This window comes from Camellia sinensis, chromosome 3, assembly GCF_055761805.1.
Source record: "Camellia sinensis isolate YWXY chromosome 3, ASM5576180v1, whole genome shotgun sequence".
Taxonomy (NCBI): Eukaryota; Viridiplantae; Streptophyta; class Magnoliopsida; order Ericales; family Theaceae; genus Camellia; species Camellia sinensis.
In genome coordinates, this window is record NC_138963.1 from 75415829 (window position 1) to 75436506 (window position 20678).

General features: G+C 35.5%; 2 protein-coding genes across 3 annotated transcripts; both read right to left on the reverse strand.

Annotated features, from left to right (window-relative positions):
• Positions 1–4387: 4387 nt before the first annotated feature.
• Positions 4388–5653, reverse strand: LOC114286132 (uncharacterized). Its single transcript, XM_082920080.1, has one exon. It carries the CDS (start codon positions 5529–5531, stop codon positions 4578–4580), a length of 954 nt encoding a protein of 317 aa, XP_082776206.1. The 5' UTR covers positions 5532–5653; the 3' UTR covers positions 4388–4577.
• A 6059-nt stretch (positions 5654–11712) lies between these two features.
• On the reverse strand, positions 11713–18190 carry LOC114286131 (uncharacterized). Of its 2 annotated transcripts, XM_028229203.2 has the most exons (6): positions 17429–18190; positions 15719–15895; positions 15286–15411; positions 14117–14320; positions 13009–13173; positions 11713–12375 (listed from the first exon to the last, which is right to left on the reverse strand). In XM_028229203.2, exons 1-6 carry the CDS (start codon positions 17687–17689, stop codon positions 12019–12021), a joined length of 1290 nt encoding a protein of 429 aa, XP_028085004.2. In that variant the 5' UTR covers positions 17690–18190; the 3' UTR covers positions 11713–12018. The 2 variants fall into 2 exon arrangements, with proteins under 2 accessions (XP_028085004.2, XP_028085005.2); XM_028229204.2 differs by lacking the exon at positions 15286–15411.
• Positions 18191–20678: the final 2488 nt, after the last annotated feature.

The window sequence follows — 20678 nt, forward strand, 5'->3', positions numbered from 1 at the left end:
GGAAAAAAAATTATTTGAAGTTTAAATATGTATTGTCCTTATTAGTAAATTTATATTAGGATATAATAGGAATTAAAATTTCAAAATTTTAATTGAGCATATTTGGGTGCAAATAGAATTAACCAAACCCGAGCCAAACTCACATTGGGCCGTTGAAGATCTAACCCGATCCAACCCCCAAACCATTTTTTCCCAAAAAATGATCGGGATTCAATCTACCATGTCAAGTCAGTTTCTATGCATCAATGCACTAATCAATGGATGTCTATTTCTACATCAAAAATTTTGATTCATGCTTTTTTCTACAATAAAAACATCACTTTTGGGCATATTCGGAATTCGTTTTAACTGTGAGAAAATGTACCATGTTCAATCTCTTTTTTGTTTGTGTTTCTATTTATTGTGATTACTGCTTAAATGTTCCCTTGTTGCAACAGTATATCTGCTTTTAGTTATTTTTTGAAAACAAGATATCGAATTATTTTACAATAGATCAACTAAAGTCATATTTCAAAATATGACTTCATAAAACAATCTAAATTTAAAAAATAATTTTGAAAATGATTAATTTTGAATTCTATCTTTGTAAGTTATTCTAATCACAATGAAGCTATAATTTGTTTGCTATATTGCTCATGTTGAGGTGAAAAAATCAGTTGTAACGATAAAGATTGCTTTGTTTGTTTTTATTTGATTTATTTTTTTATTTGTTCCTTCACAATGTTTGTTAAAAATTGTCTTGTGTCATCCTTAACCTTAACTATGATTGTTTGTTTTTATCTTTTGGTAATGGTTTGTAGCTTTCTTTTTCTTTTAGGCCTTCGTTCATATTCGTTTTATGTGACTATTGTGTGAGCCGAGTAATTCATCAAGGTAATCAACAAACAAGACGCCGGGGCTCATTCATCATAAAGTCCAAACTCAATCGGGCCCAATAAGTTTGATGAGAACCCAACGCCGAGTAACATGATCGCCAACCAATGGGAATGTTGACTAAGAGCTGCCGGTGTAAACGGTAGGTACCTGTGCCGAGAAGATAAAGTGGGCCCCGAATGTCCCTTTCCAAAGGTGTAGTAAGAAACTGGGCCCTGACATTCAAGTGATGATAAAAGAAAGAAATCATGCAAGAAATATCTACACTAAATGGTTATATAAGGAAGTAAAAGTAAAGAAAGAAGGTATGCACTATAAACCCACTAAACTCTCCCTCTCTCTTGAAAACTAAATTACTACCATTCCTCATCTAACTTACCCGTTGGAATACTAATTCCGACATCCCGACTGAAGCGTTTCCTCTTTCAAGTAGTGGAGCGAGAATTAAGCAAAGGACTGTTTGGATTACACGAATATTATATAACCACTCCTCACAACTATATTTGTTTACCATGAAGGAAGCATTGGTTCATATAAAATTTTTATAAAACGAGATACTAATGTGAGATAAAAGGTGAGTTTCATATGTCAACCCTACTTATGTGAGTCTTACGCTATTGTTTTACATACGTGTTCTATTCTGTAAAAATCTTTTGTGTTTTTAACACAATTGGTTTATTATATTTGGTTTGGAAAAAAGATTGACACTATCAGAAAGTTGGACTTGTGGCTACTATTGTGACTTAAGTCACAGCAAGGTCCTGTGGTGACTCGGTGGGATTTTTTCTGAGTCTTTTTCGATAGTTCGAACCGTTCATATTGTAGGGTTTGTTGAATAAATCATCCATGTAAAAAATTATATTGATTGGACATTTATAACTCCGTAACAAGGCATATTTATTTTTTTAAAAAAATAAATGCTTAACATGATGATATTGATAATTTTTTTATTAAAAAATTAGAATTGAATCATGGGGTTGCTGATTTTCAATTTACTTGATTTTTTGCACGAATGATATACTCAATGAACTCTGCAAAATGAATGATTTGAATTATCAAAAAATACTCAAAAAAATCCCCCATTGAAACACAACAACACCCTACTGTGACAAGGTCACAACAATATCCCTAAACTCTATAAAGCCTCCCTTAATTTAATCACAGTGATATGACGGGTTACATGTAAATTTTTGATTTGTTATAAACTCAACAATGTGTAAAACTCAAATTATCTTGCCATGTCATTGTAGCGAATTATTAGTTCCAAATTGTTGGTCTTTAGCATTCTTCATTTGATTTATCATCTTGTGTATTATAATTGCATTAGTTTAATAACCACCACTCACCCACATCTATTACTAATGTGGCAATGATATATAAAATGATAAATAAATGTGATCATCACAGTATTATTATACTTGTCTAATATCTTATAGTTTTGCTAACCACATTTACCGTCAAAATAAGAACATAAAAGCTAAAAAATGATTTGAAGAAATTTTTTAAAAAAAACTGATAAACACTCATAATTTTCATATGATTTTTTTATTTTTATTTTTATTTTTGAGACGCAAGTAAGTTTTAAAAATTCAAAAATAGTTTTTTGATATTTATTTTTCTTAAACTAATTTCTATATTTTCAAAAAAAATTCGAAATGAAAATGAAACCAAATTGAGCCACTTGATCCTACATTAATGTTAATAAGTCCCAATTAACACTAAGTTTTTAGATTGTTAATCTTGCTACGTTTCATATGCTTCTTTGTCACTTTCTTGTATCACAGTCTAAAGAAAAACATTTGTTTAATCTATTATCTCTATTTTGTTTATTGTTATGTATATGTTAAAATAATATTTTTTACGATTTAAAAAGCTTAGGTATTTTTTGGAAAATGTTAATACTAAGGCTTCGTTTGAGAACCTTTTTTTTAGTTAAAAAGTCAAAAAATTACTAAATTAACCAAAAAACCAATAACCTATATTAAAAAGTCAAAAATTCTCTTTTCTCTCTACTTTTTGCACATCTTTTCGTAAAAAGTCAAAAAGTCATCCCAAACATATTAGTTTTTTTAGCACATATTTTAGCCAAATAACTAAAAAATTACTAAATTAACCTGTTCCCAAACGAAGCCTAAATTTTCCCTATGGAGAGGGTTGAAAACAAACACAAGTGATTGTCTCACCCTATGACGATGTTAGAGATAACTTGAGACAAGGACATTAGGGGAATCCAAGAGAACATTCCCATGTAGCCTAGGGTTATAACAAGGGGCCAAAGACGGAGAAGTTATTTTGTGGTCGAAAATCAAGGCTAATGAGTGGTCAATGGGATTTTTATTAGTTGATGGGCTGACAAATTGACAATATTATCCGGACAAAATCCCATCAACAGAGGCCTAACTAATGAGAGTAGTATGGGCTTTTTTGGTTATGTGGTGCTGCACTAAAACATCTAGTTATAATTTTCCCCACAGATGGAGAGAAAGCAAAATGGATGGATATCATTTGAATCCATTTTATAATGCATGAAACAAATATTAATTTCATTTTTACTTATTAAATTATCAAAAAATAAAATTATTTTCTATTTGATCTATAAGTTATCAATTGTATATAGTACTTAAAAAATGTTTATTTGAGTTCACGTAGTCTAATTAAGACTATTGTATAAATTAATAACTGTTAAAAATCTAATTTCATAATCAAAAAGACCATTTTAAAATTTTAATGATTTAACCATGCAATGAAACACCCATTAAATTAGTTGTGGAGTATAGTTTGTTCAAAATAGTGGGATTTTTTTTTTTTTTTTGATTATATGATTTAAGTCATAAAAAATATAAAATGATCTTTTTATCTATCAAATTAAGTTTTAACCGTTATTGATTTGTTCATACATCTCCAATTATACCACAAGATTTAAAATAAAAAAAAGTTCAAAACTGATTAGATGAAATGGATAATTTAAAAATGAAACAATAATAATAATAATAATAATAATAATAATAATAATAATAATAATAATTTAGGTGATAAAAATAAAATTAACTGGTAAAAAAAATATCACTAAGAAAGAAATAAAAATGGGAATGAAAGACCAGAGTAATAAGGTATCGTTTGGTAAAATTTAGAATTTGCTACTTTTAATTTATAGAAAATATCAAATATGTTTTTGTTTATTTCTGTTAAAACATAAAAACATGTTTGGTATAAGTGAAATTATATTTTGAAAATAAGTAAATTGAGTAGTCTATGAAAAGTGGTTGTCGATGATTAAAAATAATAGTTAAAAAGTAGTTACCAACAACCGGATACAATGGAGGTGGGTGACAGTGGCCAAAGGTGATTCCTAAATGCCGGAGATGACATCCAAAAGCAATTATCTACGATTAGAAACAGTGGCCGGCCAACCTGTTTGAAGTGTTGGCCAAAGTTGGTTTCTAATCATGAGGTGTGATTATCGAAAGAAGTCATCGATAACAGTGGCAGGTGATGGTAATGCATTGGATGGTGGTCAAAACAAGTGGAAAAAAAATATTAAAAAATATAACCGACTTATTTATATTTACAAAAATTTAGTAAATATTATAACCTATGATATCAAACAAATTTTTTCAAAAATTCTATAAATATAAACTAAAAAAAAATTGTTAATATTAACTTTACCAAAGGGGCTCTAAAGAATTTGATCCTTTAATTCCGTATCAAGGCGCATGTTCACCCTCCAGCACGGGTCTCGTCCGAGTCACCATCGCCATTGGCATCTTCGACCTCCCAACACTCATCATTCCCAATCGAACGCTCCTCTCGGCACCCTCTTCCAGTCTTTGAACCCTTTTTCTGTGTCTGTAATTCATCAAACACATCATCAACATACCCAACAACAAGACCATCAAAACAAACCCACCAATTATCCACATTTTATCATAATTGTGCTTCATATAACGACCACCACCGCCGCGAGGAGGTGGAGGAGGAGCAGTGGACTCAACGGCAATGGAGAAGTGACCCTGTTCAGTACCCAAACACACATTCCCATCCAACACATTGTTGAACTCAACCAAACCATGTAAATCAAAATACACACACTTCTTCAGTGACAACCCATCATTGGGACTTTCTTTCAGATCACGAAACTTGATCATGATGGGATTTTTTAAGGCTCTGATATCCAATTCGGGTACCATTTTCGCAGATAAATCAGAACCATTGTAAGCCAGAAGACCCAGAACCGGAGATAGAAAAGTGAAACCAGGCAAAGGGTAATACAAGGAGGACCAATTGCCCAAATTGTGGTAGACCAAAACTAGTCTGTCCACATGAGGCTGCTCAAACAAGCCAGATGGGATTGAGAACTCTTTAAAGTTGTAGAGGCCTCTAATTCTGAGGCTACCGGTTCGGAGACGAAGAGCGGAGATTTCGATGCCCGTGAAGTTGCCGGAGTAGGAAATCCCGGTGATGGGTCGACGGGGAAAGGAACGGAAAGCATAAAGTTGGAGAAGGGAGTCGAGGGAGCGAGGAGAGGGATGAGGAGGAGGAGGAGGGGATTGAGCAGTGAGGAGAAGGATTGGGAATGGAGGAAGTAAAAATGGAGGGTGTAAAATGGTGAAGATTAGAAACATCCAGAGACTCGTCACCAGCCTCGTCCAGCCAGCCATGGCTGGATGAGAGTTTCGTGAAGAAGCTTTTCAGAAGATGGATATTGTTTACTTGCACAATTCAAAATTTTGTATGCCTCATTTTTTTTAAATATCTTTTTTGTTTGGTTGTTGACGTGGACAAAAAGGAATAAATATTCAGTTTTGTAAGGTACCAGAGGGAAATCTACTCGTTCAAGGTTGTCTCTAGGTTAGGAATGACAACGGGCCGGGCTGGGCCGGGCCTGTGGATCATATTCTCCGTCTCCGATCTTTGATGGTAAAATTTTTCCGTCCCTAGCCTCGATCTCTAATGGGAACCTATCACTGTCTTCGCCCACTAATAGGAATCAGGTTTTCCCAACCCTGAAAATTCCTCGGCCCCAAAAAAAAAATAAAAACAAACAAATAGAGATCATCACTCCATTCATCCTTGCACTCTCTCTCATCACTAACATACACCATGAGCGCAATACACTTCATCTTCTTCGTCCTCACACTCTCTCTCATCACCATTCCCACCAAGAAAGCTCACAGTATCATAGAGACCCTCTCTTTCTTCCCAGACTACTCTCTTCAATAGCTACCCCAGCCCGAAAACTATCGAGGATCTAATTTTTAATACCAACCCCGGCCTTATAGGGGGTTATTTTGGAAGAAAACACGACTTATCGGGATAGGGCGGTTTGGGTCCCCGTCGGGTTTAGTTCAAATTGTCATTCCTACTCTAGTCTATTGTTGTGAATTGTAAGGTGCTATTGAGTCTTGTGAGATTTATTATCGGACTTGTTTCGACGATTTAAATAATTCATTTTGTTAGGTTGAATATTGTTCGAACTTGCACAATTAAAAATTTTGTAACCCTTTTATAAACTTTTATATTTTTGTTGTCATAGACAAAAAAAAAAAAAAGAATAAATATTTAGTTTTGTAAGGTACAAGAGGAAAACTTAGAGTTCGTTTGGTATGAAAGTTTGGGTTGGGTTGGGTTGGGTTGGAACGGGACTATTTTAGCCACAAAAATATAAAATAGGCTTTTTAACTCAATAAGATAAAATGTCACATTCAAACTATAATCATTTCATTTTTTCTCTCACAAAAATCAAAAAAATTAAAAAAAAAAACATCCCAAAATAACTAAAAAGTCAAAAAGTCAACCAACATCTGTAGTCCTAGGTGTGGATTAAGGAGATGGTGTGGCTGCAATAACCACCCATTTTCATGGATTGGAAGTTGTTAGAAGTATGTCACATTTTTTTGTAGATCATCTAAAAAAAAAAAAAAAAAAGACTGATCCAATAATCATATTTTTTGAAGACAAGTATAATACAATTATATCGTTATGATTATCAAATCAATTTATTTACTGATTTTTGTATGTATGTAATTATTGACTAGGAACATGCCAAATGATATAACAGAGGTGTCAAAAAATCAATTTGGATTTATACCTGGCAGGTCAACAATGGAAGCGATCTATCTTTTGAGGAGAGTAATAGAAAAGTATAGAGAAAAGAAAATAGACATTTATATGGTATTTATCGGCCTTGAGAAAACATATGATAGAGTGTCCGGGATATAATATGGTGGGTGTTAGCGAAGAAAAGGGTGACAAAAAGTTGCATTGATATGATTAGGGACATGTATGAGGGGGTGATGACCACTGTTAGATCACCTGCTGAAGAGACAGATGAATTTTCTATCATTGTAGGATTACACTAAGAATCTACCTTAAGTCCTTATCTTTTTGCTTTAGTTATGGATGACTTGACGAAAAATATCCAGAATGACGTGCCATGGTGTATGCTTTTTGCAGACGATATAGTGCTAGTGGATGAGACTAAAGAAGGAGTTAATACAAAGTTAGAGATTTGGAGAAAAACTCTTAAATCTAAAGGATTCTAGATAAGCAGAACTACGATAGAGTATATATAGTGTAAATTTAGTAACAGTAACAATAAAAGCAGAGGAGAAGTGAAGATTGAGAACCAAGAACTGCTTAAGAGTGAACATTTTTGTTATTTAGGATCGATTATCACAATAGCGTGATAGATTGATGCAGATATGGCCCATAGGATTAAGGCGGAATAGTGTAAGTGGAGAAGTGCGTCTAAGGTACTGTGCAATAGACGAATACCCACTAGACTTAAAGGTAAGTTCTATATAACAGTTATTAGACCAGCGATGTTGTATGTGACGAAGTGTTGGACAACCAAGAAACATGTAAATAAAATGAGTGTGGCTGAAATGAGAATGTTAAGGTGGATGTGTGACAAGACTAGACAGGACAAAATTAAGAATGAATGTATTCGGGAAGGAGTAGGAGTAGCACCGATAGAAGTTAAGTTGAGAGAGAATCGATTGAGATGGTTTGGTCATATTCAACGGAGATCAACAGAGGCAATAGTGAAAAAATGCGATACTATAATGGTAGATGGAAGTATTAGGATATGGGATAGGCCTAGATTAACGTTGAGTAACGTTGTAAATAAAGATATAAATCTACTTAATTTGACTAATGAAATGACCTTTAATAAGGTCACGTGGAGAAGAAGGATTCATGTAACCGACCCCATTTGATAAAAATTAAGGCTTGACTTGATTTGATTTGGTTTGGTTTGTATATATGTAAAATTTGTCAAAATGAACGATTCATATATACATTGGTAGCAATAAATGTGATAACTGTAACGGCGATTGTTATAGTGTGGTGACCTTAACAAAATTGTAGTCTTTGTAAACATTTTTCATTTTTTAAAAGTGAAACATTTTCTGTCAAAATGGATTTCTTTTCCCTTACACCAAATGTCAAAAAATGAACGAAACACTTTCTGAAAAAATATTTTCTAGGAGTGTCAATGCATGTTAGTTAGCATTTTCTAGGAGTGTCAATGCATGTTAGTTAGCATTTAGCATGTCCTCCAACCAACAAGAAAAGGAGGAAAACAAAGAAGCAAAACATTGCCAAAACAATAAAATGTTGTCTTACAACAACCAGTGCAACAATCACATTGAACACAACTGGAACTGGTTGCTTTGGCAATAGCCATGACCAAAGAATCTCTCTAATTAAAAGAGAGAAAAAGAAAGAAAAATATTTCTGGTCAAAGCAAGAACTTCATTTCATCACAAGTACAACTAGCATGTGTTACAGAGAATACATGAGAAGGGCATTTCATTCCTCAAGAGATTTGAAAGTTGAAGCATGTAACAACCCTCGTCACTGTTTACTGAATAACCACTGATTACTGTTAAACTGAAACTGATTATGACTGATAAGTGAACTAAATAAACTACTGAACTGACTGACTAAAATCTGAAACTGATTGATTGACTGTGTCTGTTTAAATGCATTTTCTATCTGTTGATTGTTAATTGATCTGTTCGTGTTTTTATGGTTAAATTGCGAATTGAAGGCCTTATCGACGGCCGAACCGGAAACCGATTAGTGTTTTATGATCATCGTGATTCATGTGATTTTATGGTGTAATTACCTGAAAACTGATTAGGTATGATTAAATTAGATTAAAATGAGTTAAATTACATTGTTGCACTTATTTACCATTTTGCAACACTTAGTGGCCCACTACTTGGACTATTGTTGAGCCTTATTACACTCTATACAAAACATTTTCATCAGCCTTTCCTTGTCTCAACCGACCAAGAGAGAGAGAGGGAGAAAATTGATTTGTTCTTGAGAGAATTGCTTGGAAATTAGGAAGATTAAATGAGTTCTTGCAACATTGAGCCTCCATACCTCTAATTCAAGACTTAGGTAAGGAAATTCAACCTTTTGTTGTTGTGTTTATGAATGTTCATCCATGGTTCTTGTGTTCTTAGTGACCTAAGCCTAGAACTAGCTCAAGTTGTTGAATTAAGAGCTCATTCCATGCATGCATGCATGTTTGAATTGTTGAATTTTAAGTTGTTTCCATGGAGAATTGTCCATGCATGCTCATGGTTATGTTAAGTCCATGTTTTCATCTTATTTTTGTAAGAGTTAGCTCATTTGAGCTTGTATTTGAAGCTTTGAAATGATTTAAATCCATGCATGTTTGCATGTTCTTCATATTCATGAAAATTGATTTCAAATTGAATTGTTTGAAACATCCTTGGGCCTTGATTCTACAAATTGAGCTTTGAATCATGTTAAAGTATGAGTTTTGATGTGTTTTCTAGAAAATTAGCCCAAGAGGATCAGAATTTATGGTTTAAAACTTGATTTTGAGCTTGAGGTTCAAATCTAGAATTTCCAGAATTTGGACTCACGCTCGAGCGGGGTGACTGGCGCTCGAGCGTGGAAATCGTGCTCCCAGCATTTTTGTTCTGTTTTGAAGTCCGCTCGAGGGGAAGAATTAACGCTCGAGCGGGACTTTGTGTCTCATGCTCGAGCGGGTGTTGAGCGCCCAATCGAGCGTGATTTTCACATATCCAGCACTTTTGACTGTTTTGCAGAACGCTCGAACGGGTAAGTCTACGCTCGAGCGGAAACCTTTGTCTGCATGTCCGCTCGAGCGTGACCCCTGTTTTCTGAAAAGCCTAAAAATGCTTTTAAAGTGCATCTTTGTATCCTCATCCCATCCTAGGCATCCTTAGGCCTAGTTTAAAACATCTTAATGAGGACATAGATGTAGAACACACCGAAACAAATTAGGAATTAAGTTATTATCTTTCCCAACTGTGTAGCTTAGTGTGTATTCAATCTGTAAACTGTGTAGGGTTGGCGACTGAGGACGCGCTCGAGCCTTACTGTAGCCCAGAACTCTGTGAATAACAATTGTGTACAGATATGTTCAAAATGATTATCTTCTGAACAACTGAATTGTACTGCTTTCTGAACTGTTACTGTTAATTGAACGAATGTATGTCCCATATTCTGAACTGTACTGTAGCATCCTTAGCAACTACTGTTTATTGTTATTGTTACAGAGATCTCTGTCGGTTCCCTTGTTGGAACCACTACTGTTTACTGATTGATGGCCATCATTTACTGTCCGGTCTTTTAAGACCTACTGTTTACTGTACTGTTATGCTAATAGATGTACCACATATGACTGTATCGACTGAACGACTGAAATACTGATTTAATAAACTGTTTTCATTACTATAAGGACATTCATTCTTAACCCCTTTATGCATTGTGTTATTCACTGGGACCAGACCGCAGCTAGAGGCGTCGGGGTAAACTCCAGTTTTGTAGAGCCAACCTATGTGCCTCAATGCGAGGTTCCGAGCCTGTCAAGCTACGGCTTACGGGTGTTTTTAATTTTCCCGTCCGTCTCTGTATCTGTTTTGCATAACTGTATAGACTGTTACTGTACTGTTTAATAGGGATTAGGTCCCTGAACTGAATGATTGTATATATGTACATACTGTTTTGTCTGACTGTCTATATTTGAACGAAAAGTCTTTTTCCATACAGACTGTCTCAGCTCATTGGACATTGTTCATTTACTGATTTGGCTTCCGCCAGCCCCTGTACTCTGTATTACTGTTCTTCTGTTAAGCAGGCCTTCGGTAATCTTGGATTACTGGCCGGTTACGGTGCTAAACCCATAGAGGCGGGTTTGGGTCGTGACAAAGCCGTCCTGCAATATCACAACATAAAAGTAAACTAAGATATGCCATGGACCGAGTTCAAGTGGCAAGGCCGGGCAATTGACAGTGTCTATGGCTTGGGTTCAAGTCCCCTGTGAACCAACTTCATCTTCACCCAACTCCTAACCCCATATGCATTGCTGTTTCTTATCCTTCAAAAATAAAAAATATGAACGTAAAAAACACTATCAAACCTAAAATAGGCACGGCTCAAATTGACATTAAGACCACGACACAAAGTAACCTAAACTAATAGCAAGCTAAGATATATAGTCACTGACCAAACAACATGAAATCATAACCCAAAAATGAAAGGGAAAAAAGAACACACATTATTGGTATCGCTCATCTAACGAATGAATCAACTTGACCTACAGTCTAGACACTTGTATCCTTGAGCATTCATCAGGGACCTGGCCAGTGTCAGCACCCTAAGAAATTCAATTTGTTTCCATGATTCATGCCTTAGCAGTAATTAGCATGTAATCCAATCCCATTGGAAAAATAAAAATAAATAAATAAATAAACTACGTATAATGCAGAGAATTAATATCAACTCACATAAAGGCTATAACCAAGTTTATGCATGCCAAATCTTCACAAATTAAAATCAACAAAACCTTTATATCCTAGATATCTATTTTGGCAACAGTACAATGTTTCAGAATTGTGATAGGTCATAAGTTTCAGAAATTAACTTGCAAAAGTTATTTTCTTAACATGGCAACAACAGAATGGCTTAAAATTATACAATCAAAGATACAAAACAAACAATTATGTACTGGCCAAGCAAAGAGAGAGCAGCAAAAAAAAAGAGAAAAGAATTAAAAACAATAAAAAATAAAATCACAATGATATCGATACAAATCAAACCTTGGTTTGAAAAAAGAGAAAGAGGGGCCAGCAGTGTTCACGCACGATGAGAGAGTTTTTCCAGATCTTCCTCCTCGGACATGTCAATAAAGGAGCTTAAGGTGGTACCTATTGGAGAAACATCATGGATTGCTTGTAGGTCTCTTGGGGAGAAAGATGGGGCTGAAGTTTGTATTGTGTCAATGGAATGTGTATTGGTCACTGGAGATACCGTGATGGGGGAGTAGACTTCTTTAACCTCTTCATTGCCCTCATCGAAGTACACAACATCCTGCATGGTTAGCTGGTGGTATTCAACAATCTCTCTTAGGAAACGGTTCTCCCGTGCAAAGACTGAGTTTTCCTGTGCCAATCGAGCTTTCTCTGCCAGAAGTGTCTCAAGTTGAAGCCGTATCTGATATTGCAGATACAGGCATTAGAATACTGTTAGTCCAGAAAGGTTGATTCGCTTCAATCAGGGCTTTGTACTCTTAATACCACAAAAAGAACAAGGTAAATAACACTTTCCACCTCTATAATTTAACTTAGATTTCATTTGTCTCTATTATTTTAATTTAAATTTGGACCCTACATTCAAGTTGGACGCTAAAATTTACATTTTTTTAACACGTGTCAATCACAGGAGTACACAGAAAAAACCGACAGCAAAATTTAGGATTTTTAAATACGTGTCAATCACATGAGTACACAGAAAAAACCAATGGTAAAATTTATGATTTTTTGACACGTGTTGATCACATGAGGAGTACACGTAGAAAAAAAACCAGCAAAGTCCTATCTGAAACAGGGATGATAAATAAAGAAAATATAAAAAGCTCTACTCCAGAAAATAAAACTATTTTGACTTTAGAGAATTGAGTATAAAATGTAATTACCGGTTAAAAACAATGTATTGCGTACAATAGAATATGGTTTCTAAAACTAATGATGGAGGTTCACATCAGTAATTTAAAAATACAGAATGCATTGCACTAGCAACACAGTAAACACAAGTAACAGAGAAAAAGAAGAATGAGCAGAAGAATACCAAATCATCATCTTCCGGATTATCTCCCTTTTCAAGACTCTCTCTGACAATTCTATTTTCTTCTTCCAGCTGAGCACAACGCTCCTTTGCAAAAGCTAGGTCTGCTTTGACTGTCTTCAGCTCACGAAGAAGAAGCTTTGCTTTGGTAGCCATTGCCATGGCAACCTGGGATGTAAACCAGAAGGCATATCATACATCTTATTGATGCAAACAAGCTTAAATATTATTTGAACAGCATCTGATAATAAAACAAATAAATTATCAAAATGGTTCCTAAACCATTCCCCATATCCATTTCTTTAAGTTCCTGCTCTCATCTTTGTATTACTATGATAATTTGAAGCTAGAACAGTAAAACAACCATGATGATGCCAGGGAAACCCTATAGCTCAGCAAGAAATATAAAGGGAAACATTTTTAAATGCACAGGCTAATCAGATGCCCACCTCAATCTCAATTTTAGAACATCAATGATAATAGCAAAATTAATACTAACAGAAACAAACAGATGGGAGAAAGAAGCTTAAGAACCATTCAACATTATCTGCTAAAAACAAAGGGAAATAAAAGCAACTTGGGAAATAATTGCAAGATCATCAATCAGAAAGCAATTGTGAATCTGACAGAAATCATAAGAGGACACTGCAAAAAAATGTTTGGGTAGGTAAGTGAAACAAGAGGTGAATGCTGGCAATCATTTCAGACTGCAAGCAACACACCCATGCAGTAATATTCTGTACCTGTGTAACATTAGGTGGAAGATATATTTTTATTAGAATCCAAAGAATGGAGAGGCCTCTATCAAAGATGAATATGAGAGAACTCAAGAAAAAAAAAAAAAAAAAAAAAAAAAAAAAAAAGGCCAGGTAACCTTTCAGGGTTTTCAGGTATGCTGCTTGCTTCCATGTGGGGGTGCACACCAAAAACAAGATATTTAACGCAAGATGAATGTGCCATGAAACCAATCAAAGTTATTGATGTTTCTGTACAAGAACCAATTTGGTAGGTTCAGTTCTAGTTTTGAAATAAAAATTACAAAAGGGAATTGCAGCCCACCACAAATCCAAGATACTACATTAAAACCAGTGATACAAAGTTGCCACCTTACGTCGCGAGATGCCTTCAGTTGGATTTCAAGATCAGTATGCATCTGGGGTTGCATATGGGTCTGCATTAAGGGTTGTTGCCGTGTAGAACCAACATTCGGCATTTGATTCTGCTTTTCAGAATTGTTACCTTTTTTCCTTATTTGCAGCTTGCGAGTTTCTTGAATGATGTCTGCAGTCCGGTTCTCTACAATATTACGACCCTCCTGAAAAAATAAAGGGCAACATTGGTGCAAACAAAGAAACCATTAAACTTATTGAGTAAAGATCAGATTCCTTTAGAAAATGGGGTGATTATTATTGATCAGTTTGATAGAGGATAAAACAAATGGCAGCATATAGAGAGATGGATAAGTAGCAAAATGAGAATGTCTGCGTGTGGCATTTGGGTTTCATGTGTTGATGCGTGTGCAACTATGATGATGTTGGCAGCCTGGCAGGGATAGAGTCAGCTGCAACAATAGTGCCAGTGATATTGTGTCATTGAGATGGTTGCAGAGGTGCCAGAGACAACATAGGTGATGGTGGTAGTGGAGGAGGAAGAATGTTGACCAAAGCAATGTGATGGTACCACTGTGGCAGTGAGTGACATTGGCAATGGCAGTAGCAGTTAAACTGACAATATGTGGCATTGATCAGGTGTACATCAAGCAATTTCATTTGTTTCTCCTTTGCCCCTCGTTTTGATATTGGCTTCGTTTGGGAAGTTGCTATTTTAGTAGGCTATTTTAGTTTTTGGCTATTTTAGTAGGCTAAAATTTTTGTGTTTGGGAAGATGATTGGATTTTTTTATGATTGGATGTGATGTTTGTGAGAAAAAAAGTGAAATGATTATGAGTTTGATGTGATATTTTGTCTTATTAGCTATTTTAGCCTATTTTGTCTTTTAGTGAATTTTAGCCTAAATTAGGCTATTTTTTTCTTCCCAAACACCCCCATTAATTAGTGGATTTTGCAAATAATACTGAATCATTAGTGATTTGTGTATCTTCTTTTCTAACTAATACTCAGCATCAGGTCTGAAGGTAAATTCAAATTCTATTCGGAGGATTACACCTGAACACCAGATTCATATTTATGAGGCCAGATTCCAATTCCAACCCCAAATTCTTGAACCAAGCACATCTTACACATTCTCAAAAGAATCTTCAAACTCCATACTGAAGCTTACCTCGAAGGCATTACCAATGGTGCCACCAATATAACTTAGGGAAGATGTAATTGCACCTAGGCTTTTCTGTAATGCAGGATTTTCTCTCTTTCGATGGCTCTCAGGTGAATGATACGGATTATGATACTGCATGAGACAGGCGGATAAAATAATCAAATCATAAGGTCAAGCACATCTAAAAGTTTTTGAACACAAAATGACAACTACATGGTCTGGAACCAAGGTTTCAGAAATTGACTGATCATTAAAATTTGTTGAGTGAGAGAGAGAGAGAGAGATTAGGACTCAATTTATCACTAAATACACCACCTTACAATGTTTCACAACTAAAACATTATTCTTTCCAAAAGAAAAATTACTCGGAGCAATTTTAGAACAATATCCATCAGGACCTAATCATCGTTCAGATGCAATGTTGAAACATGATTCTCACCTGTCCCCTTGTCTCTGTACCAGACATCTGCGGTCTCATTCTTCCAGGTGTTTCAGATTGTTGGGCTGCATTATCATCATCGAGAATGGCTTTAGCTTTCCTTGCAAGAACTCCCCAAAATCCATGTTTAGGTTCACTCAAACTTTTCATTGATGTATACTCATAAGTGTTTGAATCCTAAAATCACAAATCATCAGAGAAAATACACTTTCAATTTCAATTGAAAAACTTTGTATAAATAGAAAGTAATCATTAAAAAAAATAATCAACGCAATGCGAATGACAAACAACTATTACGTATTCAAAATGAATGAACAATAGCATAAGTTGAGATTAGAAAGTTCAAACCATGCAAAGTGCTACAACAGAGTGCATTAATATGCAAATTGCAAAACCACCAAATGCCATGAAATTAGATTGAAGTTCAGAATATTGAAACTTCTCATGGCTTGAACAATGGTGATGAAGCAACTCAGGATAGCATGAAATAGCTTCCTAAGAAGTCACGAGTCATTCAAAATACTTGAATGTAAGAAAAAATACATCTCAAACCAGATTTCTTTGAGAGGTATATAGCTGGCAGTGATTTTATCTTGTAAATAAATCAATTAGCATAAGAGCTAGTTTCTTGATGAAACCAACAGAAGCAAGGATCTAATCTAAAAAATCACAGAAGTCATCTCTGAAAAATGACGCATTCTCTCCCCAAAAAAAACATTGAAATTCCTTTCTCTCTAAGCACGTGTGCCTCTGCCTTGTGAAAAAGATGAATTATGAAAAGTGATTTATAAATTGGTGATACAAAAATAGAATTTTGAATTGTGTTCGTTTGTTTGTGTGTGCGCGAGCCAGGCATGTTTGGTTCACTAGTTTGCTACTGAAGGCAGAAATTCAAGAGTAATAGATAAACAATTATGTTACCTCAAGAAATAAATACCATATGGTGAACAACAAGGACCTCAAGCTCAATGAACATAGCATGCTGACTATCTCTCTAGCCCTCATATATTTCTTCCTGGTTAAATTGTGTAATTTAATTTAACCGAGCACATAGCCTTAGACTGAGCAGAAATGGTAAAAAAGAGTTCATATAACTGACCCTTATTTGATTGGAGCACAAGGCTTAGTTTGGCTTATATATTTTGATGCGTCTCCATGGCCCTGTCTGGAATTTTATTATTATTATTATTGGGAAGCAAAGAAAGAGGTGCTTTTAGTTGTTGATCAACTTTTAGCTTTAAGAAGCTGCACCAAATAGGCCTTATGTGTAGTAAATTTTTCTTTTTGAAAATTGTTATGTCAGTAAGTCTCAGTGTTTCGTACTTAATAGGTCTAGATGGTGACTGATATGGTTCCTTCCTAACAATAAACAAGTGGAAAGGTGAAAGAAAGTCAGCTAAAGTGATAGTTATACACAACATACACCAATTAATATTCCAATGCACAGTGATAGTGCATATGTGTGTTGCATCCAGATAAGATATGTTAGTTTGTGAAAGAATTCATGGCCATAAACTAACATACCAGAACAAAACCACTCAGTAGCCAAGCATATGCATTTCATTCTTCAACAAAAGCATATACAATGAAATGAGACAGTTATTCCCAAAGCAAGTCCGCGTATGCAATTCAATCACATCCAAAGTTCTGTTCTTTAGTCACTACATATACAATATATATTTAGAGAGAGAGGAGAGAGAGAAAATGGACCTTTGGTGCCGAGGGAGGAGGAGATCTAGAAAGGTTGGGGTCTCGCGAGGGGGAGAGAGTGGAATGGCCATAAGCGGAGGAGAGAGAGGAGTCGCGATAGGCGGACGATGCTCTGATGGCTTTGGCAGCCAGAGAAGAGGCGGAGGACGGCGACAAGCTTTCATTCGGCGGCAGAGTAGGCGACGGACCAATTTGAGGGCTCCCAAATTCTTCATTGAAGGTCCAACTGCTTGGCCCTACCTGCTTTCTTCTATACGCCATAGGATTTCTTCGATTCAAAACTGACCACCGCCGAGCCGAATCACGGAGGACTCTCCACCACCCCCGCCGCCGCCGCCACCGTGAGAAGAGGAATTGCAGAAATCGACAGGGCGTGGCGATTCGAAACCCTTACCAAATGCTAAAAGATATCGATTTCAAGCCCTTGCTTTGCTGCTTCCCCTTCAAACTCCTCTCCCTCTCTCTCTCTCTCTCTCTCTTTCTCTAAAAATCCGTCAAAGGCGCAACCTGCTTCTGTGCTTGGTATTGGTGGGGATTGGTACTCCGGCATGAGATCCGATCCGATCAGATCCCTGAAAATGGGCTTCTTGGGCCAGCCTAGAGACTATTGGGTCGGATGATGACTAAAATTAATATTTTAGGTCCCACCATGTGTATGTTAGATGGGCAGATTGATCTGGGCCAGAACACCCGGACTGACAAATATTTTCCCATATGTTGGTTCATCTTGGTTTGATATATTCCAATATGTTGGTTTACCCTCCATTTGGGAAGATTTTTTTTTATCTTGGTTTTTTTAGGGTTTTTTTTTTTTTTTGGGTTTTTTTTTTTATAACTATTTTAGCATAATTAAAAAAAAATCATTTAGAATGAACTTTTGATTTTTTTTATAATTTTGTGAAAGAAAAAGTGAAATGATTATAATTTGAATATGATATTTTACTTTATTAGTTTTTTAGCTTTTTTATTTTTTAGTAGGCTAAATTAGTCCTAACTATCTTGCCAAACAAGACCTTAGTCTCGTACAACACGAATGGTACGATGCAATAGATTAGAATGAAATGGCTATTTTAGCTTTATATTCTCTTTTTCTTATTTAGTATGCCTAATCTAAGTCAGAATAGTTGTTTCATTGGAATGATAGAATGACTATTTCACCAAAATGTAAGAATACCTAATCATTTTTCCCACTTAAGGAATGACTTTTCTATTCCATCATGGAATCACAATAAAATTTTATTATTTTTTTGTTAATTCTTAAAAAAAAAAATATTATCATTTTGTTACCACCATACTATTGATGTTGCTGCCACCACACCACAATCATAAAACCACTACCATTACCATTGTTAGAACCACTATCCTACTACCACCACTGCCTTTGTTGCCACAGCACCACCTTTACAAAAATCGCACCACCAATATCACCATTGTGAAAACCACCGCTCTACTATCATTGTCTATCGCCGCCATTACCACTACCACCAATGCCATCGATGTTGCCACTACCACTACTACTACCACCATTGATGTTGCCACCACCAATACCACGACTCACATTATCACTTTCACAACTATCAATGCTATCATAATCTATATAACTTTTTAATTTATTTGTTACTAGCTTGTTAAAAAAATAATAATAAAAAAACTTATTTTATTCCATTAGTTTAATAAGCATAACTAAACATAAGAAAGAGAATCATCTTTTTTTTTTTTTTTTTTTTTTTTTTTTTTTTTTTTTAATGTCATTACACGTTGAAAACTAAACAATAGAATGAAAATGGACATTACATTCCATTCCATTCAATTTTATATTTAATTTTCACTTTCATTTCCACTCTATTTCATTCCATTGTATGCTACACTTATTGTATTATTTATGTAATGGTTCCTGCTATTCATGTTTATCACCAGTACAATACTAATACATAAGGTAGTAAACTAAAAGTGGAGTTAAAAAAAAATAGAAAAGATTATGGCACACACACACCGTACAAGGCCTCTCTAGTAGTCTAAAAACTCGGTGTGAATGGTGCGAGTGGTGTGACTGGGGGGGCACTGTATTAATACTACCAGCGCCCCCCTTCTGCTGATCTGGGCTGTCCATTGTTGTACTTATGGACACGTGTATGGGTTGGGTTAAAAGGAAGTCGCACCCAGGCCCAGGTGTGAGTGGTGTAAATACTTTTGATTCCTTTGCCAGATAGTGCTATACACGTGTCACTTTTCTGGTGGTTTGCGTGGTTGTAAACTAAATATATGGCACCCTTTTAAATACTTCTAACATTTCCCAACAGCGTATCCTTGTAGTCCATCCAAACATCAACTGGGAAGAATCGGTCCACAACTTCTATCCTGTGACGAACGTATTCTTTGTCTTTGCCACCAACGAGTTTGAATCTCATTTTCTTTACCATCCGAAACCAGTTGGACTGGTCAGGATCAACAATCCAAGTCTCAAGATTACCCTCACCAGCTCCAATAAATATCTTGTCAGACGAAATCTAACGAACTATTATCACTTATGACGAAAAACAATATGTGGTGGACCACAGCTTCGTTTTTAGCATCTTGTCCCAATTGAACATTTCCAATTAATTTTATACCCTTAACCACAATCTTGTCTGATTGACTGTCACATCTCTTACTACCCAACTCAATACCATTAAACAATCTCGCCACACCTTTATTATCAAATTTAAAGTCCCTTAATTGTTCATCGTACAGTTGTAACTTCCTTACTCCCCTCTTAGTCTTCTTAATATATCAGGGAATATTTTGAACATACCGTCTGTGAATGTACACCGCCTTAAAAGGTGCATAACCACAGTAACCACGTTTATATCCACTGGTCGCTAGTGTCTTTGACTGGCAATATGCAAGGGGAGTCCGATACTGGCTGCTCATTACTCTTTCCATTTTTTATAAAACACTCCAAATCTTTTATCCTACAAATTCTGCAAATTCTCTTACCTTTGTTAACCCTTCTGTTCAGACACCTTTGTTTTGATATTTTTTCCCTCTACTCCTCGTACCTACGAACAAACTTTGCCGGAGCTGATCGCCAATTCTCTTCCCACAGTTCTATTTGCCACATCAAAAAGCGATCTGTACACATTTGAGTAAACTGCCCGTAATTCTCGGGATACTCTTCTAAGGAGTACAACATTGTATACCAAAACAATCAACAAAAAAAAAAGATTGAAAATGAGGGACAAAACAAGGTACCAGAAAATAACTTCACCAC

Bases quoted from the DNA above. Each gene is read 5' to 3' on its own strand.
- LOC114286132 (XM_082920080.1), bottom strand. From the start codon at position 5,531: ATGGCTGGCTGGACGAGGCTGGTGACGAGTCTCTGGATGTTTCTAATC.
- LOC114286131 (XM_028229203.2), bottom strand. From the start codon at position 17,689: ATGGCGTATAGAAGAAAGCAGGTAGGGCCAAGCAGTTGGACCTTCAAT. The intron at 15,896-17,428 runs GTCCATTTTCTC...TTGTGATTTTAG, and splicing joins CTCCTCCCTCGGCACCAAAG to GATTCAAACACTTATGAGTA. The intron at 13,174-14,116 runs GTAAGGTGGCAA...TTTACATCCCAG, and splicing joins AACTGAAGGCATCTCGCGAC to GTTGCCATGGCAATGGCTAC.